This window comes from Orbicella faveolata, unplaced genomic scaffold (genome assembly GCF_042242905.1).
Source record: "Orbicella faveolata isolate gen_17 unplaced genomic scaffold, um_ofav_v1 contig_34, whole genome shotgun sequence".
In the NCBI taxonomy this organism is placed as follows: Eukaryota; Metazoa; Cnidaria; class Anthozoa; order Scleractinia; family Merulinidae; genus Orbicella; species Orbicella faveolata.
This window is the reverse complement of record NW_028301563.1, coordinates 12,873,630-12,901,598: the sequence shown is the minus strand read 5'-3', so window position 1 is coordinate 12,901,598 and position 27,969 is coordinate 12,873,630. Positions and strand designations below refer to the sequence as shown.

Genomic DNA, 27,969 nt, shown 5'->3' with positions numbered 1-27,969 from the left:
TGTCAAATAAATCCATCTTTCATGACTAAAAGTCGAGGTCGACCGTAAAGAAGCCACTTGTAGTTACATTTTGACGTAGGCCAGGTTACATAGCATGTCGAAAGATGGCATGTCGAAAGCGGAAAGCGGGTGTAAAAGAATTTTATTTTTTTTAACATTCTGAAACGTGTACAAGAGCTTTTAATTAACATATATCTACAGAATTATGTCGCCCGTGTCTGGATTGAACAATGAACTATCTGGACCATCGAGTTCACAGTTAATCAACCGAATCATCTGTTTGTCCGCCCTCAAGTAACACCCGGTTAACTAGTTTTTTCCATCCAAATCCCTGTATATAGACTGTTTACATGCAACTTCAGTCGTTAGTAAAATACTGGAAAAATGTAAAATTCGCTCAAATCTTGTTTAAACACCCCAGGATGAGAAGAAATTACAGTACTGACTATTAAAGATTCTTTATTCGGTGAATCACCCATACTTTGATCGATTTTAATTTCATCTGCTAACCTCCTTACAAACTTTTATATTTCAGCTACTATCCCCCCTACAAACTATTGTATTACGCCTGGGTGATCATGACTGTGATTTAGCTACAAAACACGCATCGACGGATTGCGCCGATCTTATATTCAATAACAATTTATTGGATTTTTACAAAAAGAAAGCTAAGCAAAGTTGCTACTGAAAAAAAAAACCACTGATTTGTGGGCCAGAGGTGACAAAACAACTTTTAAAAATACGCCGCTGGTGGCTTAAAAATGAAGAAATAATGAATCTGGTTGTCGAAAGGAGATTTTTGGCAGCTATTAAACGCAGCGGAAGCGTGGAATAGTGCTCGTGCCAGTCCTACTCCGCACAACTCCTTGCGAAAAGAGCAGAACCCCCGTTTCATCGCCTGGCCTTTCTCCGTCCTGGTCCCATGGTAAAATGTATGGCAGCGAGAAGGCATTGAAGCCGGGAACCTTTTTTCAGTAAATATTTACCAAAAGGTTCTTATAATTCCAAAAGCCATGATATCATTCCATGAAACATTCAATATTTTTTGCGTCTCCAACCAACCATTGCGCAAAAATGGTTTCCCCCCTCCCCTTTCAACAAAACACTTTGGTCCTCCTCAAATTAAACAGCGAATTATCGAGATAAGTATTACAAGAGTCTAAAGCAACCCAGACCTTGTCTTTATTTTGTTAGCTTCGAAGAAGAAGACTGTTATCGTGTTGTTTTGGTAGCACAGCTCGGGTTGGGCTGCCGCTCGCACCGCGGGCGCATTCACCGTATTGCGAGGTGAAATCTCTTTGTGATCTAACAAAAAGGGGTAGCCAGCTTTTCGACCCCACTCAACGAACACCATCCGATGACGCGAAAAGAGCAGGGGTTAGTAGGCTTCGAGATGAAGTATACCAAAATGTCGACAGGAACGTGAGAAAGTTTCTTCAGAAAACTGCTCGTTTTATTCTGCAATTAACTTTGTGCTAAGATTACGAAACTCCCTTAGCTAGGGAGGGACAGGCTGAAAATAGCAGCAACAACTTCGAAAATCACTAAATGACGAAACAGAGCACAGAGTATTTACGATTCGGTGAAAAGATCTTTGGAGGATGAGAATGGAAAAAAAATAATAAAATGCTCCTAAAAATAGGCACTCGCCAGCTGAATGCACACGGGAAACTTACAACAATGTGATATTTTTCTCCTCGAGAGTTGTAATTTGCGGATGCTTGTTAGCGAAAGCCGCTGAGCAGGAATAGGTATTGATCGCGAGCCTTGACAAGGGGAGGGGATACTTTGTGTACAATTTTACGGAAACTAAAGTTACCTATATCACTATTACTACTTACCAATTACAAATTACAATACCAATCAACATTGCTTACAACACTAACAATATAACAATCTTTTTAACAGGAGTTAATTCTAAATAACAACGATATTACTAATAGGGACACAAAAATAATAATAATACAACTAACAGATGCAATACTTCTACTGCTACTAATACACTATTCTAACAACTGACGAAAGTAAATATAAGCGGAAAAAACACAGGGCCATGAAACACTAAGTTAAAGCTGTTCAAATGAAAAGAAGAACCTAATTGTTATTCAATGAAATTGCCTGTTTAAACAAAAGTTTAAAGGAGAGATCAGCGAGTCATAATGACTGGAGTATTTTGTGCCTCTTCTGTTGGAATGCGTTTTGTGTTCCATTATAATTGAAACATGTTTTCCTATTTTTAAATTGCATCTAACCTGATTAACGTATTCTATTAAGGATGGTCGAACATTTTTGTACTTACAAGAGTAAATGTAAAATCTATCAAGTAGTAAACAATGACTGAATAGCAAGGTGCTTTTCTCTCCTTTGAGACCTAAACACTGGCAACAAGTTAAAACTTGTGAGGCTGGTATTAGACGAAACATTGTTGAACGTTATTCCAAAAGGCTTCTGTGATCAGGCATTCTCAGAAAAGATGAAGCAACGTTTCTTGTGCTGTTTGACAAAAACAACAAAGATTTGCTTCCGAAAATTTCATTTTAAATAGAAAAGAATTTGCAGCTATTCTCCTATTGAGAAATTTGAACTGGAAGTTCTTAATTTCATGCTTAATTTACATATCCTAGGTAGTAGATAAATTGACTCTCAGTCCATATTTTCCACATCAATGAGTTCACAGTCTAATCCATTTTTTTTGGCTTTTTTCTGGGCGAGTACATCTTTTGATGATGAGGATTTTGTAAGCTGCTTGACTTGGTTTGTTGGACGAGTTTAAATTAAGCAGTACATTTTCTAGAATTTTTTCACCTGGCAATGTCAATTTCAGAGATCTCTTTCTTTTCACCAAGGCGAACAATGAAACACTTAATCATTTCTTGTGTCCAGTTATGCTCAACAATTCTACATAAGGTCGCTGATTTTTTATCCATCGACATGACAAAGTAAGTTTTCGCCCATGATTAATAATCACCCTTGCAAATCTTGCCCAAGTATTTTGATTTTCATCTCAGTTCAGCAAATCTCTGACCCTCATTTTGTCACGATTTTTATCACTAATGAACAACGGTTCCTAATTTACCTTACATGTAGCAGTGCAATTACTGGTGGTGCTATAGTTAGGTTATAGCTGTTACTGAACAAAAATACCGCCCATGGTTTTGATAGACTTTTCTCCGTTATCCGCTTGGAACTTTGCTACGTTCCCACACGTGTTGGTACCATGCGGACCCCCTGCTGTACCAAAACCGATTCTAGAGTCACAGCTGGTGCAATCTTTCTCGTTGTTCGCAACGAAACCAATTCTTGCTCTGGAAGCGCCAGAGTCGCAAACAGCATTGAAACCTTCTTTGTTGCACTTGAGCTGCAAGGAGGCCTGGGAACCAATCAACGTCTTCCACGCCTTACGACCCAGTGAGGTGCTGCGGTATTTCCCATCAGCGATCAGTGAGTACAGAGAGTTGGCGTGCACGTTGATGACAGTGAACTTGATCTGCTGGTCGAGCTTCATAGCCAGACAGACCTTGGAGAAGGGTGTGTGCCAGTAGGTTGGCAGCTTGGTCTCCTGTGAATCAAGCCCAGTCTTCCCTCCTGGGAGATTGAACTCTTTCTTGTTGCTCCAGAGTTTGGAGTCGAAGCGAAATGTATTCTGGATATCAATGAAAAACACCCCATGAATAATTTTGCCGTCATGCATAGAACTTAGAAAACACACATCAATGTCATTCTGGAATTTCCCAGCTAATTTAATTGTCTTTTTTTTTTTGTTATTTTTTTCATATTTTGGACAGCAACCAGTCTCAATACGTCGTCCTTTAGCGTATATAACTTAAGATTTGGTTTATCTTAAGATTCAACTGAGAGATTTTCATAGGTTTTGAAACACAAGATATATCAAACACTCAAGACAATGTTGACCACAATTCCAAACACCTCGAGGCTCGTCACTTGAAGTGTTCTTCCACCCCGTGCACTTCATTGTCATTAAAACGTTTAGGGAGAGATTTGACGTTCATCACTCTATCATTATTTCTTCTCTTTACCCTTTGGATAGTCTTTCGATAGCCTGCCTCGATCGATTTTAATTGAAAGGCTGGCTCCGAAAACCAGACTTTTTAAGGTGGGCGATGAAACAATAGCAAAACCAAACCACACACCTTGTTTTAAATGAACGACTTTGTTAATACCGTAATAAGCTCTGTAATAAGCTCCACCCTTTGAAAGTGGAATTTTATAATAGACCTCCCTGTCTAATAAGTAATATATCAAACACGAGAGACAGCGTTTCATCGGGATATCCAAACACCGAGAAGAGAGTTGAAAATACGACGCGCAGAGGAGTATTTTTGACGAAATTCGAGGTGATTGGATAGCCGATGAAAACACTGTCTCGAATGTTTTATATATCTTCTCAATGGAAACAAAAACTAAGAAGTAAATGGAGAAGTAAAATCGTCAAAATCTATGCTAATTAAGACCGGGTATCCAAACCTCCTTCACGGTTGGGATTTTCTTTGTTTTAACTTGATGAATTATAATGAGTTTGAGAAGTTCCTTTCCATCCTCCTGTATTGTGTAATTGGACCCTTCTGTTGTTTACTTAGCCACGCTCTTTGTCCCTAGTTTTTATTTTTTTTGTAAAGGCTAAAAAAAACTGTACATAAAGTTGGCCGATCCAAAGTCTCTATTTTTGGCTGGATTCTATCCTGTTTGCAATTTACCTCCATTTTTGGAAAACAACAAAAGAATCTGATGCGTTTTAATTTTCAGTTGCTAAATTAAAAGAATTTATAGTTCTATGGAAACTTTACGTCAAGATTCAAGCAGTTTACGATCTGAGCCTTCCCTGTTTGTTATGAAGAGCAGACGTGAGTATTTAAGTCTCTGGAAACTTCTAAAATGTCAAGTCACGCAATGTTTGTGCCAGAACTTTGTACTGTCACACTATGGAACAGTTTAGAACATTCTACTGAATGATGCAATTATGATGTAATGTTACATAAATAGAAGCTCCAAGAATGTTCTAGAATATTAGTGAAATGTATATAAAGAATCAGCTAGATAGTATAGATTCCCCGTTGTTGTTCTCGGCAGAGACTGAGTGGAAAAGCTATAGAGTGCTATTGTTATTGTAAAAGCTATTGACGAACTTTGTTCAAGGTCAAGTGGACTGTAAGGAGATTTCTTTGGAGACATCAAGATTTATTGTGAGTTCGTGTCAGTGGTGACTAAAGTTTAGCAGTAGGCTTAACTTAGTTTGGTAGTAGATTGTATTGTTCAGAAATAGCTCCTTTGTAGCTAAGATTACATTACGTATTGTTAAATAAACAAGTTGGGTTCATAGGAGAGTTTCGTAGTATATCTTTCTGTCGGTCAAGCGATACCGTAACACGTTAATTAAGGCACCCTGTCTAATAAGCCACCTGTTCATAAAAAGTGAACTTAGACTTATTGGTGGGATGGGTGGGGGTTGGTGGGGGCATAAATAAACTATCGCGGTATATATCATACCTTTTTGCCATCGATCTTCATGACCAAGGTCCATCCGCCTCCTCCACAAGCTCCAAGACCTACACCGGTCATATGGCAATACACAGGAATCTTCACAGGCCCTACTTGCAGTAAGTAGGCTTTGTTTTCTTTGCCTCTGATAAAGCATTATAAAATCTTATCAGTGCTGCTGCAGTTTGATCACTCTTACCTCGCCTTACGTTCGAGTTTGAAACTCTTCCCACTGCCATTTGACCAATCTAAAAGCAGTCTTCGAGGCTCTAGTCTGAGAAATGTATCATCGATTTTTGTGTGTCCTTAACCAGACCCATAGGAGTTCAATACTTTCCGTAGGCTTTTTTATTTTTCGTATGGATGCTCAATTGTACTATGGCAAAGGAGAGGAAGTTTAGAATATTTTCATTAAAAATCTACTTTGTTCAGAGGCTCATAATAGATATACAACTGACAAACCTGTGAGCCTGTGCAAGCGTGATCGAATTGGACTTAATTATAATTAGGAAATAAATGGCAGATTAAAAATTATGGTGGTCGGATTCTAGTTTAGTCTGGTTATTACGAACATAACACAGTTACCGCTGTTAGTTAAGTTTTTAGGTTAGAGCTTTTCGTCTTCAATGGCAATATTCTACGCAGCGAAAAATATCTGCACTTTTTTCTTTCGCAATTCGCCCTCGCCTAAACATAAGGAAAATCCTTGGTAGGCTGCAGAACGGTTTCCTTATTGTGTAAAAGCAAAACAAAACTCGACATCACCAACGATTCCAAAGCATTGAGTGCATTTGTGTTTCTTACAAAGACTGAAAGTTGCAAATCTACCAAAAGTTCAGCAAGTTGCACTTACAAGTTCTTGTCAGAAAGTAACTTGCACGTCGAGGCTAAAAGAATAAAAGAAAGCGCATTATATTAGCATCATAGATTTTACATTGGCAATTTTTTCGGCGCACAACTGAAGCTCACTAAAAAATTATGCAGACATGAGGTTCGAATTTACTGGTCTAGAAACTGAGGATATCGATCATTTGACTGCTTTATATTCAATCTATTTGGGTTCGGCGATCTCAGTAGGCAAAGCCTTATGGAGAGAGAAGAAGCGATGTGTTTCAATACTGTTCTCAATGGGTAAAAATTACTATGTTCGAAACCTTGCCCGTTCCACTTGAAAGGAGCCTATACAGCAAACAGACTACAAGTAAAATATCTAAACCTAATCGAATCAATTTCGCCGTGGACTGACGCGTTGCGGTGATGGTAAATGGTTACTATCTCAAGGACCCAAGGAGCTGGCCCAGCTGGAAATTCTGTCCCGTATCGGTCTAACCATGCCGGATTGGTCGAAAGATAGAGGCCTGACAAAGAACAGCCCCTGGTCCTCCAGGTTGGGGGCTGGGCAGTGGGCCAAGAGCCCGCTCCCGGAAAACATGCTTATTACAAAAACCGAAACTAGAATTGCCACTGCGCCCTTCTGTGGGGAAGAAGAGATACAGAATGTCAACGCCCGGTTGGAGCAGCGTGCAAACCTACGAATGACGCTTAAACCGCCGATGAAATTGCTTGCGCCAAAAGTGCTTGTAAGAATCGGGCAACGGAATATAAGGACGATTTTTGAGACAGGTAAGTGAGCCCAGGTGACCAAGGAGATGCGGAAGCAGCAGCACTCAGGGGGTGAGTGAAATGAGATGTAACTCCTGTGCGAAGTTGATGAAATTGTGCTACACTCAGGAATGGATGAAAGTGAAAACCAGGAGTGATGGTTTGGTTTAATTCTATCCAGAGATGCTGCACAAGGTCTGCTAGAATAGGAACCATTATTTTTTTCTCCAGCATCTGAGCGGGCCGGAATCCTAAATCTTCGAATTTGATTGGCTAATCATACGCACGTGACCGGTCCAGCTTTTTACGATACGACTCACGGGCCGGATTTTTTTCCCGCTGCCTGAATTTCGCTCCTAAAAGTTACCGGTAGTCGTCAATCTTTTGCCTTGTTTACACATCCATCGACGATTAGTCAACGCAAGTTTATCTCTGTTCACTTTAAAATGGCAAGGAAAGTCACTGTAAGTGAATTCAATCGACTGTTTTGAAGTTGTGAGAGTTTGCTTAATTGTTTGTAGCTTGGCCCTGTAATAGCGCGTAATCCTGTGTTTCTCTCGCCGCAAAATTTGAGTCAATTTCAGTCGAGTTTACCTCTCTGATCGTTGCTGTAGTTAGAAGAATTTCTGTGGAATACACTTAACGAATTTCCTCGCTTTCTGCTATTAAATTTACGTTAGAAAAGTCACGAAGTGATTGAAATGGTTTTTGTAGTAAAACTTCAAACTTCGCACGAAATTTCACAACGCAAAAACAATTTTGGAGAACTTAACTGCTGAAATAAATGCAACTAACACAAAGTAGTTCGAAAAAAGTCTGTTTTTAATACATCTTTCTTTGTCTACTATCTGAGTTACCAGCTCGTTGCCGAGATTTTTTACAAATCGTCAGTAGACGGCGCGCAAGCCGATTCAATGACAAGAGTTGCGTAAATAAACCCATTTGTAATCTGTAAAACCATTAACTGCAGAAAAAATAATCAACATGTTTTTTGCGGCCTACGGTCGGTCCGTATTGTGAAAAACTGTGACCTCGGCAGCATTTTCAAGACGTCGGTCACAGTTTTTTACCATACGGACCTCCCAGCCGGCATATAACATATATGTATCTCAGAGCAATGTCAGGGTCAGGTTCGACTCGAGGTGGCAGGAGGTCGCCGTCTTACAATGCTATGCTTCAACAAATGAAGCAACGGACAAAGCAAAGGATGACTTCTATGAACAGCGCGCTATAGATAATTGTGGAGCAGGTGCCAAGTAGACATGTGAAGATCTGGGAGACATGACGCTAAGGTAGGGACGAACAACACGGGTAGAGTGAAGGTGATGGGTATACATAGAGTGAGATTTGAGATGAATGATAATGGTGAGAGGTGGACTGATTACTGTCAAGTAAACGAGTTAGCGATTGGTGAAACGCTGATAATGGTGAGAGGTTGACTGGTTACTATCAAGTAAACGAGTTAGCGATTGGTGGAATGCTTTTCCCTCAGAAGATGTGTCATAAGCGCACACGAATGTCTTCTGCTGGTGGCACCGAGAATCATATCGACCATATCGCAAGAGAAGAAGAGCTCGCTGTATGCATGCAGGATGTTTGTGTCATGCGTGGGACAGATGCTGGGTCAGACCAACACCTGCTGTTGACAGACGTCAGGCTAAAGATTGGGGGAAACTGACAAAGTGCGTTTTGAGGTCAGTAAGCTGAGAGATCCAGATATAAGGGACATTTTCGAGCGCACTCTGCACAACAGATTTGAGGCTCTGCAGCAGTTGATTGAGAAGAAGGAACTGCCGGTGGATAATGGGAAATAATTGAGCAATCAAAGGACGCAAAAAATGCTATGAACATGGCTGGGAGAGAAAGCAGAGGATGGATACGAGTAAAAGGTACCAGGAGCTGAATAGGGAGACGAAGAGAAGCTGCAGGAGAGACAAGAGGATGTAAATGGCTTCAGAGGCAGAGAGGGCTAAGAAAGCTTGAAACAGGGGTGCTGTGAGGACTTTGTACGATGTCGCTTTGTACGAGACGCTATGAAGAAGTTAAAGAAAGGGGAGGTAGCAGGATGTGACAATATACCACCAGAGGCAATTAACGCTGGGGGTAAAGCGTCAGAGGAGATTATTTTGGGCCTCTGCAATCAGATATGGAGTAGACAGCAGGTACCAGAGGAGTGGAAGATTGGTTTGCTAATCAAGCTGCAACCTACCAAAGAAAAGCGATCGGAGTCCCTTCAGAAAATGGCGAGGCATCATGCTTTTGGACATGGCAAATAAAATGTTCTGCAGTGTGATCTTGGAGCGTATAAAGATGGCACTGGATGGAAAACTGCAAGTAGAACAAGCGGGATTTTGAGGTGGTTCAAGCTGTGAGGACCAACTAGCGACACTGAGGATCACTGTGGAACGAAGTATTAGGTTACACTCCTCGTTGTAAATCAACTTTATAGATTTCGAGAAGGCTTTCGATAGCATCAGCAGAAAGGTGTTGTGGAGGTTGCTGCGCCACTACTGAATGCCCGTCAAGACATGGTTACCATCATCAGAGTTTTTATGAAAGTTTTTATGAAAGTTTTTCTGTGCAGGTGGTACATGATGGTCAGATGACCGAACCATTGAGCATGAGGACTGCTGTCAGTCAAGGCTGCGTACTATCTTCCTTATTGTTTCTGGTCGCCCTTGATTAGGTGACCAGGACAGCTTTTGACTGGAGGCGTGGTATCCAGTGGTCTTCTCACGACTTCTTTAGAAGACCGTGACTTCTCTGCTGATCTGGTCCTACTGTCGCACAGAGTGCAGGATGTTTAGTATACGACACAGGCGTTGGAGGATGTTGTAATTAAGTTAGGGACTGGAGCTGGTTTGACCTGCGAGGTCTGAGTCGAGTCTCGTGATTGACACTTGAAAAACGTGTGCAGAAAGGGAATCGGAGAGAACGGAAAGGAGTCTAGCGTGGACATTGATCTATCTCTGTATTACGGAAAATATCTATCGGAACACGGAATTAACTCTTAGAACAACATTGTCATATCTCGGAATCTATCAAAGGATCAAAATAAAGAGTATGGATCGATACATCAGAGGAGCAAGGTGCAAAGGTGGGCCTGTAGATTAGTGCTACAACGGCAAAGCTGATGCGTATCTGTACCAAAGTTACCTGTTTCACATTGTGGACCATTAAATCCTGGTGCACAGCTGCAGTTGAATCCATTAACTCGGTCTGTGCAGGTCCCGCTGTTCTTACAGGGATGACTTGCACAGTCATTGATATCTGTTTAGGGGACGAGAAAGAAAGTTAATAACGGTCATATTCGATAGCTAAGATAACTTGAAGTAACGACAGTCATTCTTTGTCAAAACGATTTACACAGCATGCAAAGGAGTTCGCTATCACTTGAATGTTTTGGTTGTCTGAGGAGTGGTCATTTGAGTCGTGATTGTCAGGCTCGATGTCACCGTTGTGGCGGAAAACATCATTTAGCATTGTGCAGCGCCCAAGAATATCCAGGTCACCCATCTCCAGCCGGACAAGCGAGAGGCAACAATCAGGAACAAACTGTGAGTACTAATTTGTATTTCACTCAAGATGTTAAGAACAACTCTGTTTTGTTGCAAACGGCTAGAGCGATTGTCAGAAATCCTAATGGAGAGAGTTCCTGTAATGTGAGAATCATGCTTGATTCTTGTTCTCAGAAGTCTTACATAAACACGCGATTAAGGAACGAATTAGGCCTGTCACCGATTGCAACTGAAACAGTTCTGATTAAAACGTTTGGAAACTGTGAAGCATCATTGAAGAAATGTGACGTTGTTCAGTTCGCATTGGAATGCCAAGACAATTTGGCAGTGTTCATTAATGTCTATGAAGTTGATTTGATTTGTGGCCCTAATGCAAACCAAACAATTGAAGTTGCACAGCAGTGTTACCCACATCTCCAAGGTTTACCTCTAGCTGATTACTCACAAGGGGATGAGGAGCTAGAAGTGGACATATTGATTGGAGCAGATTATTACTGGTCAGTCGTTCAAAACCATGTGGTACGGGGGGAGCTTCATGACCCTGTAGCAGTTCGTACAAGATTGGGGTATGTGTTGAGTGGGTCTGTAAATGTGGCAAATTCAGGTCAAAGTCCTTCAAGCGTTAACATGTCGCATGTAATGAAGACGGAGTGTAGGGTGGTCGAGGAAGATTCTGTCTCAAAGAATGATTCTCTCAAAAATGAACTGAGCAAGTTCTGGGACTATGACACTCTTGGAGTTAAAGAAAGAGAAGATGAATTTGTTGAAGATTATCTGACCAAGGTGAAGTTCAATGGGGTCCGTTATGAAGTGTCTCTCCCATTTAAGGAAGAACACCCTGTTATTCCAGATAACTACTTGTTGGCACAAAACCGTCTCGCATGTTCCTTAAACAGTTTGAAAGCTAAGCCAGACATTTTACAGCAGTATGACACTGTAATCAGGGAACAATTGAGCTCAGGTATAGTTGAAATGATTGACAAGAGACATGAGGAACAATGCCTTCCTGGAACTGTTCATTACATTCCTCACAAAGAGGTGGTGAAAGAAGATAGAACCACTACCAAACTGCGCGTAGTCTATGATGCTAGTGCGAAGTCTCGAACCGAACCTAGTTTGAATGACTGTCTCCTGCCAGGCCCTGCCTTAACTCCATTGATTTTTGATATCTTGTTGAGATTCCGTTTTCACAAAGTAGCTCTGATTGGAGATTTGGAGAAGGCTTTCCTGAACATTGAAATTAATCCTGAGGAGAGAAATTTGTTGAGGTTCTTGTGGATAGATGGCATCAACTCTACAAACCCGGGAGTAATTACACTGAGATTCACACGGCTTGTGTTTGGCCTTGTATGCTCTCCATTCATTCTGAATGTGACACTAAGGAATCACTTATCAAAGTATGAGAACACTGATCCACGTCTTGTAGACACCGTTGTCAGAGCCTTGTATGTTGACGATTTTGTATCCGGGAAGGACACGGTAAAGGACGGCTTTGAACTTTACCGGAAATTGAAGTTGCGCTTCGGAGAAGGAGGCTTTAACATGAGGAAGTGGGCATCAAAGAGTCAAGAGTTAACTGAGCTGATCAAGAAAGAGGAAGCAGCAATATTAGCAACGCCTAAACCATTTCCTGAAGTAACTCTTGCATCAAAGTCTCATGTGGTTGAAGATGGCTCTTCAAACAATGTTGTGAATGAAGAAACCCTGATCAAGGTGATGGGTGTTCCGTGGGATCGGATAGAAGACAACCTCAAGTTTGATCTAACTACCTTTGCTGGACAAGCCTTGGAAGGAACTCTAACAAAACGGAAACTGTTGAGCACTACTGCTCAATTCTACGACCCACTAGGCCTGTTGTCACCAGTTATCTTGCCACTGAAGTGCATGTTTGAAGAGATTTGCCGGTTAAAAATTGATTGGGACGAAGCCCTGTCAGAAGATCTCGCATCATGTTGGAAGGAATTATTTGAAGACATGGAGAGAGTCTCGAATATTGCAGTAGTACTATTGCAGTAGTATTGAGATAGAAGTGGAAGACATTATATCTATTCAACTCCATGGATTTGCAGATGCCAGCAAATATGCGTTTGGAGCAAATGTTTACATTAAGGTGATGACCTCTAATGCCTGCTCTTCACATCTGCTAGCCTCGAAGACCCGAGTTGCCCCCTTAAGTGGAGAAACAATTCCTCGACTGGAGTTGATCGCTGCCTTAACGTTAGCAAATCTGATGACAGTTGTGTACGAGGCTCTGGTCCACACTGTGAAGGTAGATGGGGTGTTTAATTGGACAGACTCTCAAATTGTGTGGTGGTGGATCAATGGAGAGTCTAAGCAGTTTAAGCAGTTTGTGCAAAATCGTGTTCAGAAGATCCGAAGTCTTTGGAAGAAGGAACATTGGAGATATTGCCCATCTGAGCTTAATCCAGCTGACATAGCTTCACGAGGAGCTAAGAGTTCCGTCATTGCATCCAGCGAACTTTGGTGGAAGGGAGCACCATTTCTAAAGAAGGAAGAACTTGACTGGCCCAACTGTCAAGCAGGTGGAACCGCAGTCCCAGAAGAAGCTTTAAGGGAATTAAAGAAGGAAAGTTCATCTGAAATCTCAAGAGTTATGACAGTATCAGTGCAAAGTTCTCAGAGCATCTCAGAAGTCGTCCAACCAGCAAACTTCTTAGAGTGACCGCTCTTGTGCTGAAATTCCTCCAAAGGCTCAGAAAGAAGACAGAAACACATGATATCAGCATGGAGGACATGAATAAAGCTAAGCATCTCTGGTACAAATAAGTCCAAACTAAACTTGAAGAAAGAGAGAAATCTAGTTCTACATGGGAACAATTAGCAGTCTTCAAGGATGAACAAGGAGTTCTACGGTGCAAGGGAAGGATCCAGAATTCCTCATTACCGTATTCAGCGAAATTTCCTATCCTGTTACCAAGGAAACAGCACTTCACAAAGTCGGTGATAGTGCAAGCTCATGGAAACGTGAAACACAATGGCGTTAAAGAAACTCTTACTGAAATCCGAGCCCAATTCTGGATTATCAAAGGTCGTCAGGGGGTCAAGGATGTACTCTCGAAGTGTGTCACATGCAAGAAGATCCTAGGAAGAGCCTACAGTACTCGACCCGCTCCACCTCTGCCTTCATTTCGAGTTTCAGATGATCTAGCATTTTCCAAAGTTGGAGTGGACTTTGCTGGTCCCCTGTATGTGAAGAATATCTACGAGTCCAAAGGAGAGATGTTCAAATGTTACATTGCTCTTTTCACGTGTGCCAGCACAAGAGCTATTCACGTTGAACTTGTCCCAGACCTTACCGCATCCTCGTTCATAAGAGTGCTAAAGCGATTCTTCGGTAGAAGAGGATTGCCAAACTTGTTCATTTCAGGCAATGGGAAAACCTTCAAGGATGGAAAAGTGAAGAAATTTGTTCTTAATCTGAACATTGACTGGAAATTCAATGTTCCCACAGCCAGTTGGTGGGGAGGTTTCTTTGAAATCTGCGTCAAACTAGTAAAGCGGTGTCTCAAGAAAGTGCTTGGAAACGCAAAGCTGAGTTATGAAGAACTGGAAACAGTCTTGATTGAAACTGAAGGAGTTTTAAATTCCAGGCCCTTAACCTACGTCTACGATGAGTTATCAGAAGGTCCTCTCACTCCTTCTCATCTTGTGATTGGTCGTCGACTGTTAGACCAGTCCCCTGTTATCACTGCACCTATGAACACGCTGGTCAGGCGAGAAAGATATTTGAACAATCTCCTCGCCCACTTCAGAAATCGATGGAAGGAAGAATATCTGACTGGGATCCGTGAGTACCAGAAACTTAAAGGAGGAGCGCCAAGAAGAGTCATTCAAGAAGGAGACATTGTACACATCTATACAGACAAGAAACCTAGACAGCAGTGGAGATTGGGGGAAAGTAGAGAAACTATTGTGGGGACGAGACAACGTCGCGCGCGCAGCAGAGGTGGTGACAGTGGACAAGTCTCTCAACAAAACTCTTCTGAAACGTCCTATTCAGAAGCGCTACCCTCTTGAAATCAATGAACTTGATAAAGTCATAGCTAATGCGGAAGCTGTACAGCCGAACAGCGGATGGAACATTCAGATGGTCAGGAATGAAGACATCCCAATAGTTACTGTTGCATAAACTGTCTGAACCGATTTGAACACTGAACTGACATTACGAGTTGTAGTCAAAATTTTGTCTCACCTTATGATTGACTCAGTCAATCAGGGGGGAGTGTGTTGTAAATAAGTTAGGGACTGGAGCTGGTTTGACCTGCGAGGTCTGAGTCGAGTCTCGTGATTGACACTTGAAAAACGTGTGCAGAAAGGGAATCGGAGAGAACGGAAAGGAGTCTAGCGTGGACATTGATCTATCTCTGTATTACGGAAAATATCTATCGGAACACGGAATTAACTCTTAGAACAACATTGTCATATCTCGGAATCTATCAAAGGATCAAAATAAAGAGTATGGATCGATACATCAGAGGAGCAAGGTGCAAAGGTGGGCCTGTAGATTAGTGCTACAACGGCAAAGCTGATGCGTATCTGTACCAAAGTTACCTGTTTCACATTGTGTACCATTAAATCCTGGTGCACAGCTGCATTTGAATCCATTAACTCGGTCTGTGCAGGTCCCGCTGTTCTTACAGGGATGACTTGCACAGTCATTGATATCTGTTTAGGGGACGAGAAAGAAAGTTAATAACGGTCATATTCGATAGCTAAGATAACTTGAAGTAACGACAGTCATTCTTTGTCAAAACGATTTACACAGCATGCAAAGGAGTTCGCTACCACTTGCGACTGAAAGTACTTCAAAATATTATAAGTTTCATGCTTCTATGCAGAAATTAGAGACCATGGAAACGTCTTTATCAGATGTACATCATTATCATAATCAAGTGCATGAAAATTACCAAACAAACCATTTGAATGGATGATGTCGATCGATTTTCAGCATTACAGCCTCATTATTGGCATGAAATATTAATATTAGGGAGCAATGTACAAAAGATCCAAAAACCCTGAAATATGAAGGAAAATACATTAATTTGGCTACGGTTACCTATTTCACACTCTGTTCCATTAAAGCCTGGTGCACAGCTGCAGTTGAATCCGTTCACTCGGTCTGTGCAGGTCCCGCTGTTCTTACAGGGATGACTTGCACAGTCATTGATATCTGTTTAGGGGACGAGAAAGAAAGTTAATAACGGTCATATTCGATAGCTAAGATAACTTGGAGTAACGACAGTCATTCTTTGTCAAAACGATTTACACAGCATGCAAAGGAGTTCGCTACCACTTGCGACTGAAAGTACTTCAAAATATTATAAGTTTCATGCTTCTATGCAGAAATTGGAGACCATGGAAACGTCTTTATCAGATGTACATCATTATCATAATCAAGTGCATGAAAATTACCAAACAAACCATTTGAATGGATGATGTCGATCGATTTTCAGCATTACAGCCTCATTATTGGCATGAAATATTAATATTAGGGAGCAATGTACAAAAGATCCAGAAACCCTGAAATATGAAGGAAATTACATTAATTTGGCTACGGTTACCTATTTCACACTCTGTTCCATTAAAGCCTGGTGCACAGCTGCAGTTGAATCCGTTCACTCGGTCTGTACAGGTCCCGTTGTTCTTACAGGGATGACTTGCACAGTCGTCGATATCTGTTTTAGAAGATGAGATTGAAAGGATTAAAATGCAATAGCTTATGTTGTTATATTTGACGGAGCCCGGTCCGGAACAAATAGGCAAAAGAGATCAGTAACTAACTCATATAACTTTCAGAGTTTTTCGCTTGTTATAAAGAAAAACAAAACATCTTTATCAGATATCCATCATTATCATAATCCAGTCAGGGAATGGCAACGGATCTGCTCCTTAAATTATCTTTTTTACAGACAATTTCTTGCTTGGTGGGAATCTTCTGGTTCTAGCCGCCCGCCGTCAGTTGCACGGGGAAGATAGAGCCTCTTTGACCGTTAATTATTAGTTGAGAGAAGATAGCAGACCTGAAACCCATCTTTGTAGCTCTCAGCTTCATGACCTATATAAATCCTGTTGTTACTGATGTTGTCAGTTATAGAGGGATTTTTGTCTCTCTGATACCACTTATAACTCTAAACAAATAGTTTTGCGTGGATGAAGTCCGATTGCGTATTAAGGCCAGGCTTGGCGTTTCTTTTGAAGAGCATCTCGTAAATTAAACAGTCTATGTCCATGACTTGAATGTTACTTTCCTAAGGGGGACGCTTATTGGAAGAGGTTTTTACCGCACACACCACGTTATTGCATTAATGGGCACTTATCATAAATTACAGCAGGAGCCATAATCGGGGACGGAGACCGTAAGTCTTGGGATCCGCGCGCACCTATGATATGGGACAATTTTTCTATTTTTAGAACAAATTGCGCCATCCTGACGTCATATATCCGCGCGGATCCACGCACATGTCGGGGGCTCTCGCGTGGATGTTGTCACGTTGCGTGATCAAATGGTGAGAGTTGAGAGGCCTTGAGGGATTATCTTGCGTATTTTTCTCAGCGATGGCAGGGAATAAGGCAGGGAATACGAACCAGGGCGCCTATATGTAGTTTTATGCTCTGAGCCAACGGAAAAGGTGGGTTTTTCAGGGTCGAAAACAAGACTTCAATCTCGCGCTGGGAATGAATAATAAGATCTGCTCACGCTAGTTGTAAGCTCACGCGTATGCTTAAGAATATAGCAAGAAAACTCTCTACTCTGGTATCGAGTTAATTTGTGAGTTTCTCAGACAATGGTTAATCATAACCAAAACCTGTTTTGGTGGTTTCTTATTGTTTCTGCTTGTTTGGTGAGCTTGCAAAAGTTTTTGAAAGGAAAGTCTGACGCGTACAATTAGCTCATTTGCATAGTGCAGCTCGTGCACTTTCAAGTCCGAGTCGGTGTTTTTAATTGTCAACAAATCTTGACAAAGATTTCTTTCGTTATCTTTTGTGCTGAGATGCTGCAACAAATTTCACGAACGCAAAAAATGCTACTAACATCATGTGGGTTTCTTCAACATAAGCATAGTGAAGTTTTACACTGCGAAAATGAAAATAAACAAGGAGTTTTGATAACTCGATCAACAAAATCGAAATCGTTGTTCGAAGTTGATTAAAGAAAGCGTCAACGTAACTTTGCTGATTATTTCTGCTTTATTCACATATTTTCAGCTTAGCTTTTAATATGTTCTCAAACATTTATCAATCTTAAACATATTAAAAAACCATAGAATTATTGTTTGAGTTCGATATACGTTTTCACACGAAAGTGCGGCGCAAGTACAATTTGTCATGTTTACTGACTGTACAAAACAAGCATCGGCGGGCGCTCTCATTCATCGACAACAGAGAATTTGGTGGATTCTTACACGAATAAAACTGAGCAGTATCTACGGACGTAAAGTTATTGGGCCTTGATGAAACAGCAAGCGTTGCTTACAATTCAGGCGAAACTCAAACTGACCAAACTAGCAATTATTTTGTTTTACTTTTCAGTCGCGATAGACTGGCAAATTGCTCGCAAGCGTGTGGCAAGAGGAGCTAGGAAACTATGAAGTCCTAAAGCTCTGCTATATCTAAATATATCCAGCTAGTTTTTTGCTGTGTCATGGAAAAGCTGTTAATCTTCAACATATGTGAAATTTAAAGTGGAGTAATGTACAGTTCATGTAAAAGAAGCATCCGTCGGAACACAACTTGGTCAGCGATATATATAAGCTTGAAGCGGAACATACCTAAATTCGACACTGTCTTACTTCACTCAAACTGGAGCAGCTTACGACGAAAATAGTAAAGAAAAATTCCAACAGACGTAAACGCGTTGAGTTCTGGGCCAAAAACATGAAAAATTTCGGAATTTCGGACGCCATTTCCCCCGCGCGACATCCGCAAAAATCCTCGCAGCATGTACGCGCGTGTGCCACAGGCGATGGCGCAATTTGTTCTAAAAATAGAATTATTGTCCCATATCATGGGGACAACCCCAATACTAGAAATAGCGCGCGCTTGCGGTCTCCGTCCCCGATTATGGCTCCTGATTACAGGTAAAAGATCGTAAGAATTTAGTTAAGCTTAAAGGCTACACTTATCGTAGATATTATGGCTTATTTTGTGTACTATAAGGGCCTCTAATCATAGAAACAGCCTGGAGTTTGACGTATTTTATAGCAGTGGTTTATTAGAAGAGGCGGAAGAACTCAATCAAGGTAAAGTTACCTAGTTTAGACATGTCACAACGAGCCAGGACCACCTCGCCAGGTTTAATTGAATCGAACCAGTAATTACCGCTGACTGCATCTTCTCTATCACTCGCTCTGATCTCGGCGCACGACTCAGCTGGCAACTCGGGAACGGATCCAAGAGGAACTAAAAATAGAAAAGTCAAAAACATTGTTATTTTAGCCTTTTCTGTCATAACTAAACATCACCATCGTTAAGCTCTGTTGACGAAAGCTGCGGGCTTTGTTAGCAGCCCTCGAAATTCAAAGAGATTCTGTCTACTTGTATAGGATACGAATGCGTCTTCTTCAAAATGATAGAGACACTCAACGAAGAACAATACCTCTTCCTTTTAATCGTTTAATATAGAACCGATCGCTGTCCGGAACAAAATCTTCAGGTCTGGCCTCTTTGGTGCGGTTGTTCAATTCACATATGCCTTGGCTGATGACGTAGTTAAAGCTTTGACATCTGATGTCATGGTTACACTTGTCTACACACTTCAACCAGTTTGCAGTTTTCTTGGCCAGGAAGATATGCGCTTTTAACATCATGCCACGGATGGAATATTCGCTTCTGCACTGCTGAGCGTTCAGTTCACAAGACATCTGACACATCACAAGCAGCGTGAAGACCAGACTCATACTTACAGAGTAAGAAAGCCTCTGGCTAGGTTCTGAAGCTATGACATTTATATGGAGAGAAAAAGATCGAGGCTTGTATAAAATGTTAATCTTGCACCGTAATTAAAAAAAAAATAACTGTTAGATGGAAGCAAACAGTGGCCAAACCTAAGAAGCCTCGACCTCTCATAGCTAGGCTAAATCTTGGAGGGTTTCATTTGGCGCCGTAAACAATAAGTGTCAAACTGTCAATCTTGTAATCAAGGAAAACCAATAAAATAAAAACAGTGAAAAGGTTAATAGTCTTCACTTGAAAAGTGTTTCTCGAATTATCTGCCTATGAACAAAAAGATAAGCAAACAAGGAGAGAATCAAAGATAAACAGTAAAGTAATGTAGAACTATATCAAACTGAAAGCAATTGCTGCGTCGATTAGATAACCTCAGTCAAGCTCTGTAACTAGGGAGAGGCTGGTGACGGAATTATTGAATTTTACAACAACACAAACAATGCATTCTTTTGATTACCGGCTTGAATCCACCGGGGAAGAAAGTGAAAAACTCAGTCGACGCATACATGAACGTTTCAGTATTTGACTGAACAAACGAAATTGCTCAAAGCTATGACACCAACTGAGTAATATGGCATGCAGGGCTCGTAACGGATACGTTGAGGGGGTAGCTATGATGACGTTTCAAATTTTCCTCACACTGTTTTGGAAACACACCCCACCCCTCCCCCCTTCCCCCCTTCCCCCTCCCCTTCCCCCCTTCCCTGTCCCCTTGATGATCTCAGCAAGTCAGAATTCGACAATATTGGAAATTGATGGAACTTAATCTACAATGATAACGAAATGTTAAAAATACTAATTCTGCAATGCATCTCAAATTCTTTGAAAGCGATAAAATTTGGCTTGACTGTCATGTCAAAATGCGGTTGCCATAGCGATGTAAAATGACGCGGAGAAACAGTTTTCATTCTAATAAATCGTGGAGGAAATGAGGGAGGGTCAACTTTTGTCTTTTCCCTAGTTGTTTGTAAGTTGTCTTTATGTTAAACACTCATTGAATTAGTGAATTATTTTACTATCGATCGCGTACTAGTTTGGTGTTTATGTTCTGCTTCAACCTCCAAGCACTCTTTTTTAGAGACGGCGTCGAAAATTTATGGCAAAAAAATGCGCTTAAATAACCTGTAACGCAGGTTTTTTTGCTGGAGAAGGGCTGGTTAATTCGTTCACCGTTGCTATTTACAGTCCGAACACATTAAAGAATACTACAAAGTAAAAAAAGAAAAATATATGAAAAAAGAGACGAAAACAACGGGAAAAAGGAGAAACAAAACAAACGAGTTCGCTGGCTCAAGAGACAAACGCATTACAGCTTAGCATAAAGACTGCAACACAAGTAACAAAGATGTTTTCTCCATAACATGACCTGATTGAGGAGTTTTAGGGCCATTAATTTGGACAGAAGGGGTCTTTATACCGTGGAGAAAACGCAATATTTCAAATCCACCTGTCATTAGCAAAACCTTCCTTTAATAATAGTCGAGTGCTTTGTTATTGATATTCATGATTTTATGCGAGGAAGACGTTGTTTCTTTCTTTTTTATTTTTCTTTTGATGATAATGATCTACAGGACGCAAAGGATAATTACCTTCATAGCAGACGATTAAACCGAAAAGCTTGGGCACAACTAATCAGCAAAAGTTCATATTTATGTTCATAATTAAGAACATCACTTGTAGTAGACGATTGTTACGACTATAACAAGAAAGCCTGCATCTCGATTATTTGCCTTTTGAACTCCTCGCCCGTTTCCTGCACTACCAAGATTTTTGTTCACAAAGTCCACACAAAACACAAAGCAATGAGTCAACTACCTTGACTATTTTTTGACCTAAAATGTAGCATCATCCTTTATTAGACGATATAATACGACCAAGACACGCCATTTACAGATCCCTCTTCCCATCTAGTGCAAATTGCCTCTTAGATGCTCAACACAATTGGAAGGCAAATTACGAATAAATTCCGGTAAAGTTATTAAAATGTTATTCTTTAAAAAACTTAACGCATCGAGAACTTGAAATCTTTTATCTCAAAACCTGTTTCAGTATTTTCACAGGCAAGAACTATCCTTAATGAAATACCGAAGATTGCTAAATAAAGAAAGCTTCCACGAAAGACAAGGAAACCAAAAATGACTGAACTGCAAGTTTTGGATCGAAAGAGAAGATTAATTTTCCAAATTCATCATCAAAAAGTTTGAACCAAATAAGAACATTTATATTTTCCCATGGGTCTTATCTTTTGCACTCTTCGTGCATCGTCAATTAAGGACCGAAATTACGCTCGCAAAAGAGGCAGACAGGAGATAAAAATGTTATACAAAATACTCAGTTATTTTTCTCCGTTTTTGTGAGTGATTAATGAAATATCGCGTAAGTTTTATTCGAGAAAATATTAACGTGAAATGCTCGGCGGAGGGCAGCATGTATCAAACTTGCGACCGACAAACCCGTTGCGCTTGGATTCCTGATCAAATTTGAAATTTAAAAATGTCGGCTTTCATGAAGAGGGGAAAATCGGAGTGCCCCGGAAAAAAGCCAACGAGAGGAAGAGGAAGAACTAACAACAAACTCAACCCTCTTATGAGGCAGAGTTCGTGATAAGAACCCGGGAAATTGGTGGGTGTTAGGATACACAGTGTTAGGGTGTATAAAACGGCAATTAAAGAGTATAAATTAAAATGTAAGGACAGTTTTGAACTCACCTTCTCCGTGCGTCGGACGAAGCATTATTGAAATCCATGACAAAAAAACAACGAGACCAAAAACATTCATTTTTAAAGCACAACGGATGTCTTCAGTTCTCAAGGCCTGTGGAAAATATCAAGATAATATTGAGACTGAACCAGCTGGAGATGTGTAGACGAAATAACGCCTCCTTAGGAGTCAACACTGTTCAATGAAGGATGGTGTGTTGTGTCTCTGTGGGTGTCAAACGTGGCAGCTGTGAGAGATGAACAATTCAGAGCTATTTCTGCGCATGCCAGTTTGGCTCCTCCCACTATTACTAAGACTTCCCGTTCAAATTACGCACGTATAATGCAAGCTAAATATTTCGATCAGCGGTTTTGTCAACTACGCTTCCATCTTGCGCGCCTGTTAATAGGTGTATATTTTCTACAATGAAATAAACGTTCTAAACTCATATTTTTAACAGTCACTCAGTTAAAAAGAAGGACTGAATTTCCAGCACTTTTTCCGTGTTCCCCATCTTTGTTTTGTTTTGTTTTGTTTTGTTTTTCTTTATTGAAAATTAAACATTGTCTAGTTGTTTGTCTCTTAAGTAATGTGTTTTTTTTTTTGTTCAAGTTGGTTTGTGATGAAGTTGGCCTAAATTTGAATACATATCCATTTGTATATTCTTCGGTTTTGTTAAAGTTTTGACAAAAGGTAGGATGTTGAACGCGCACGTTACATTCTACAGCCCAACATGCGATTGTTAGAAATTAAAAGTAAGTTAATTAAACGCCACTCCAGCGACTGAACTTAAGTTTATTCCTGTGGCAAACAGATTGTCCGCTTCTAATTTTGCATACTCTAGAAAAAATATGTATTATCAGTCGTCAAGTGACCGTAACAAGACAAATACGACTATCTTTATTTGTCCGAAGACGTTTAATATTGTGTTTCGGAAAAAAAAAAACATCATGTTTTTCGAAAGTTTTTTTTAAAAACCTTGTGTTTCCATGATATTTTCCGTGTTTTCTACCTTTGTTTTGGTATAGTTGAAAATTTAAACACAAAATTTCATTGTTTTCTCGTCCAATTTTTTTTGTGTGCAAGGTGGCTCCTGATTAAGTTAGCCTGAATATTGAATAAACATCAGTATGTCAAGACGTCATTGCAACTTGGAGTTCAGCTTATCTTCAAATTTAAAAAAGAACAGGAATTTTTGATTAAAAGAAGGATACTGAAGATGATATTCTGCAGCCACACATAAGATGGTTAAAAGTTACTTAGACCCCCTTCAAAAACTGGAGTTTAATCTGATTATGCTTCAGTATTCAGGCGTCAAGTTAAGATTGCAATGATGAATTTCACGAGACGGGAACACCTGGTATAAAAAACTATCACTCCTCGTGCGCAGCCAGTCCGAGTCTCAACTTTGCGTTAGAATAAAAAATCCCAGAAGCTGAAAAGAAAGGAGGTAGAGTTTGATTCTTTCTATCAAAGGCGAAGGCTTTTTTATAATCTTACTAAGCACAAGGAAATATTTCTGAAGAAAGTTTGTAGATAGACGTGTTTATTATTTTGTGTCCACAGACGCTCTATTTTGGCTTGAATAAAGTGTTAACCGCAGGGGATTTGAGTAAAGCCCGAACTCAAGGAGCTCGAAGGGGTGGTCCAGGGAAAAGATATTCGCGCCCTCGCATCGCTCGCGCGCTCGAGGAAAAGGAACTCGTAGCAAAAAGATTAACGTCTTTTGCCAGACTATGGTTTGACTGAGAAAGGACTAGGTCCGAAACATCTGCTACAGACATCGTTTTTCATTTGGCATTGTGTTATTAATATTTACAACTTTTTAACTGTTAACTGTGCCACGCAGTAACTGATCCTTTTGGATTACAAATATTTATGTTTTTAACGACACGACTTATTTACAGTACTTAAATGGCTGGAAAAACCGCCACACCACAGCAGTACCACGTCCTTTAAAAATACAGCTCGACATCTGTACAAAAGGAAATGCGGTGGCTTTAAAAAGCTCTAAACTTACCTTATCAAAAAACAAAAACGATTCGTGCAGACGATCCGCTATAATTTACAGCACGTGTGGAAACAGCTAATCGCGTGACACTTCCAGAGACACCCGGAAGATATCCCGATTCCCGTCCCTTAACAGGCCGCCTGAAAATTCTAGTTTTTGCCATTATTATGGGAACCCAATTAATGGGAAAACGACAAAGACAGTCATAAGAAGTCTTATGCCTGTTACTAGAAGTAGTTTTTGAGTTTTCAGCCTTTGAGCATATCCATTTTAGAGGACCGCATTAAGCCAGCTTTGAACTTTATGACTATCTTCGTATAAATATTCTGTTGATTGAAGATAAACTATAAGCTGCCAGGATAGAAAATACGTGACGTCACAACTTAATGCCACATCCAGTTGAGGCGACCTCGTTCCCAGGGTCCTCTCTCTACCTCAAGAGCTAGAGAGAGGACCCTGGGATTGAGGTTGCCGGTGAAAGCACAATCAAAGATCACGTGTCCAGAGGCACGATATCCTCGTAAATATGGCGGGTGAGGTGTCTCGCAAGATAAGACATTTTGGTGTTTTTCTGTTTTTATCTGCTCTTCTGTGGCTTGGTCTTCTATTGCGGTAAGTAAGATTTAGTCCTTCAAATTGAAAAGGAACTTCCAGAATAATGTAAGAGGGCGGAAGCGTTTTTAGACGGTGAATTTGAGCACATGACAATAACGTTTAACATTAATTTTCATTGGGGCTTCAATACCAAGTTGGTTTTCATTACAACTAGCGCCCAAGAGCAAATAGCTGTTCATATTTTTGAATCCAGTTGAAAGCTAAATTCTAGGGCTTTCATTAAAATTTTCAACAGGAGATCGAGCGACTGGTTTCCACAGGTAGGCAAAGCTTCTTTATATTAAAGAAAAACTTTCCTCTGATCAAACCAGGGAGGCAAAATCATTCTCACATGTAGCCGGTCAATTTGCCCAGTGCTTGGCCCTTAATGAAACTCCCTGTAAATTGTTGATGTTATCCTTCTAATCAAATTATTACAATTCCCTGAATCTGATAATCCTGCACTATCATTGGCTACCCCAGCAGGTAAAATGGCACTATCTTGCCAGTGGGGGTTATGTGCTGTGTCCCACAGGATAAAATTGTTCCTTATCACATGTAATAACTCATATACTGACTTAACATGTTCAGTGAATATTGCTGAATGTTGGCCTTGTTCTTTTTTATTTGCTTATAGACCTTGACTCTGTTTTGGTCCGTAAACATGCAAAAATAGAGCTTGACCAATATCCAGTCATCAAGACCTCATGCTTGGTCAACAAGCCACATGTAATCGCACGAGTGTAATTTCAAGACGGACAAGCATGCAGAACAAGGTTGATTGCTAATAACCCCATTAGTAACAAAGTCTTTAGTACAAACTTCTTTTAAGCAAAAACACTCGGTAGTGTTTTCGATAAATTTTTAACACTGTAGGAAACACAGAGAATAAAGCCAGTAATGCACAAGTAAGTGGTGTGTGAATCCAATTACAGAATTTAGTTGTGACAGGATATACAATTGGACACCCAAGTGACTGCACAATGAATGATGAGTTATAGATATAGCTACAGTCGCACCTCGATTATCTGGACTTGTTTGGACTAGGCAAAATAGTCCAGGCAATCGAGGGTCTGGATAATCAAATATATGAATAAAGCCAAAATATGAATATTAATGAGGAACAAAACTATTTAAATAAAGCAACATTTAATTGTGAAACACTTTTACAAATCGTTTGGAAAACAATATGGTCTACTGTACATCTTGAACCACTCAACACTTAGCCAATCAGAACTCATTCGAGTGTTCTTCATTAGTTACGTTGCGTGTGAGTGCTGCTTTTGCTCTTTGAAAGCAAAACAAACTCGTTTTTGACTGCACTTTTCAATGCTATAGTTTTCAAAAGAATATTGCTACGGATCTTGATCATGACTAATAAATATTCATGACAAAATTGGGACTAGAGAAAAAGTCTGGATAATTGAGAAATCCGGATAATCGAGGTACGGATAATTGAGGTTCGACTGTACAATAACTCCTATACCACAGAGTACAAAACAGATGATATGTAGAGTACAACATGAAAGTTTGTGTAGTCACTCAGACTTAAATTATAAATTTCAAATGAATGTATGTAATGCAGTTACTTAATAGTCACCTCATACATGAACATTGGTTGTTCCCACAGAATGAAACACATCAAACTGAACATCACTCGTCTGGAGCCTAGATTTTCATGACAGAACATGACGATATCAACATGGAAACTACTATTGGTAGGCAAGTGATAGCAAAAGCTATTAAAGCAGCTTTTTAAAATATAATGAGTTTTGTCTTCAAAACAAAGCCACAGAAAAAAAGCTTGCTTTAAATAAATGTAGAATGATACCAAAGAGGAGAATATTATGATAAAGGGACCCAATGGACATGTTTAGATAAAACAACACTGATTTAGCGAGAGAGAAGATACAAACACATACAATGTAGATATGCAAGGGATAAATGAATTATTTTCTGAGTGACAGGCTGTCTGTAGGTGTTGAGACTGCAATGCAGTGGATAAAGATGGAGTGCATGTTTCTGTGGGCTTACTGATCATTGAGTTTTTGGTCCATGTGCAATTTAAAATATGTTATTGAAAATACATTTGGCATAAAATAAGGTTAAAGCGCACATCACATCATACCAAAAGTTGTAAAACGTCAGTTTTGTTTGGACTTCAACCTATGCAAACATTGGGCAAAAATCATGTTTGCTTGTGTTTACTACTATAATTAAGTATCCTGTGATGCTTTGTATATTTTCTTTGCTAATGGACTTTGCAAGATGGCATCACAGAGGGTCCACTGACTATACTTAAAAAATTACCATGTAACCAGTGCATCTGACATTTTCCTATGAAAACAGCAAAGGGCTGAGAAAACTTGAGCAATTTCACCTTTTGACTTTTTAGGGAGAAGTGAAATAAAACAAAATTGACTTGAATGATACCCATGAGAAATCCTAAAAATACTCCACCTTATCTTGAGGGTTGGAGTGGTTATAAATATTATTATTTTTATTATTATTATTTTCTTTAAGTATTGTTGCAGCTGCATTTAATTCTTTGTTATTTTTCTGTTTGTAGGTGCATTCTTTCGTGATCATCGCATTCTTTTCGTTAATCTCGCTTTCACATTATCAATATTCTGTCAGGTTTTTTCACATAATTTTGTTTTGTTTCAGTCCCCTTTTGTATGTGTCTTTCTAGTTTATTTGTGCATTTTCATCGTGACGCAACTATCATCTCGTTTCATTTACCGCCCTGCCATTTTCCTTTTATGTGTTCCTTGCTTCCTAGTCATACAACATTTCAATCGCTCCCTTTTCATCACTTTCTTCGCACTCTATCATTAAATTGCACATTTCGTCTTATCGATTAAAGCCAAGTAACGCGTTGAACATTGACTACAATAAGTATAATTAAACTTCCTGGACCATTTGGCTTCATGTTATTTACATGTAGTTATAATATTTGTTATTGTGGAACTGAAGAGACATGGTGGTCTACATGTAATGGTCAGTACACTGGACTGTGTATGAAGCAGTCTTTGGTTTGTTTTTGGGCAAGACACTTTACTCTCACAGTGTCTGTCCACC

General features: G+C 40.0%; 2 protein-coding genes and 1 long non-coding RNA gene across 6 annotated transcripts in view; 1 reads left to right on the top strand and 2 right to left on the bottom strand.

The window, feature by feature from the left end:
• Positions 1–27,969, top strand: part of LOC149104853 (uncharacterized) — a 93,469-nt gene that overhangs the window by 60,825 nt on the left and 4,675 nt on the right. The window contains exons 1-2 of one of the 3 annotated variants that reach the window (XR_016201436.1): positions 25,531–25,664; positions 26,519–26,606. The exons of 1 other annotated variant lie outside the window; for it this stretch is intronic. This is a non-coding gene — a long non-coding RNA (uncharacterized LOC149104853). One more of the 3 variants, XR_016201437.1, reaches the window with a different exon arrangement.
• On the bottom strand, positions 141–16,341 carry LOC110065697 (putative skeletal organic matrix protein 5). 2 transcript variants are annotated; one of them, XM_089271467.1, is made up of 6 exons: positions 16,199–16,341; positions 15,694–15,807; positions 15,189–15,302; positions 6,350–6,383; positions 5,506–5,641; positions 141–3,643 (listed from the first exon to the last, which is right to left on the bottom strand). In XM_089271467.1, exons 5-6 carry the CDS (start codon positions 5,575–5,577, stop codon positions 3,128–3,130), a joined length of 588 nt encoding a protein of 195 aa, XP_089127593.1. In that variant the 5' UTR covers positions 5,578–5,641; positions 6,350–6,383; positions 15,189–15,302; positions 15,694–15,807; positions 16,199–16,341; the 3' UTR covers positions 141–3,127. The 2 variants fall into 2 exon arrangements, with proteins under 2 accessions (XP_089127593.1, XP_089127594.1); XM_089271468.1 differs by lacking the exons at positions 15,189–15,302; positions 15,694–15,807; positions 16,199–16,341 and adding an exon at positions 10,255–10,368.
• LOC149104854 (uncharacterized) lies at positions 18,850–23,223 on the bottom strand. Its single transcript, XM_089271350.1, has 3 exons — positions 22,292–23,223; positions 19,234–19,572; positions 18,850–19,037 (listed from the first exon to the last, which is right to left on the bottom strand). The coding sequence occupies exons 1-3, from the start codon at positions 22,359–22,361 to the stop codon at positions 18,850–18,852; spliced, it is 597 nt and encodes a 198-aa protein (XP_089127476.1). The 5' UTR covers positions 22,362–23,223.

Coding starts and splice junctions, on each gene's coding strand:
- LOC149104854 (XM_089271350.1), bottom strand. CDS start 22,361: ATGAATGTTTTTGGTCTCGTTGTTTTTTTGTCATGGATTTCAATAATG. Junction 19,573..22,291: donor TCGTCCGACGCACGGAGAAG/GTGAGTTCAAAA, acceptor TAAATGTCATAG/CTTCAGAACCTAGCCAGAGG. Junction 19,038..19,233: donor TAAACGATTAAAAGGAAGAG/GTATTGTTCTTC, acceptor TTCTATTTTTAG/TTCCTCTTGGATCCGTTCCC.
- LOC110065697 (XM_089271467.1), bottom strand. CDS start 5,577: ATGACCGGTGTAGGTCTTGGAGCTTGTGGAGGAGGCGGATGGACCTTG. Junction 3,644..5,505: donor TGAAGATCGATGGCAAAAAG/GTATGATATATA, acceptor ATTGATATCCAG/AATACATTTCGCTTCGACTC.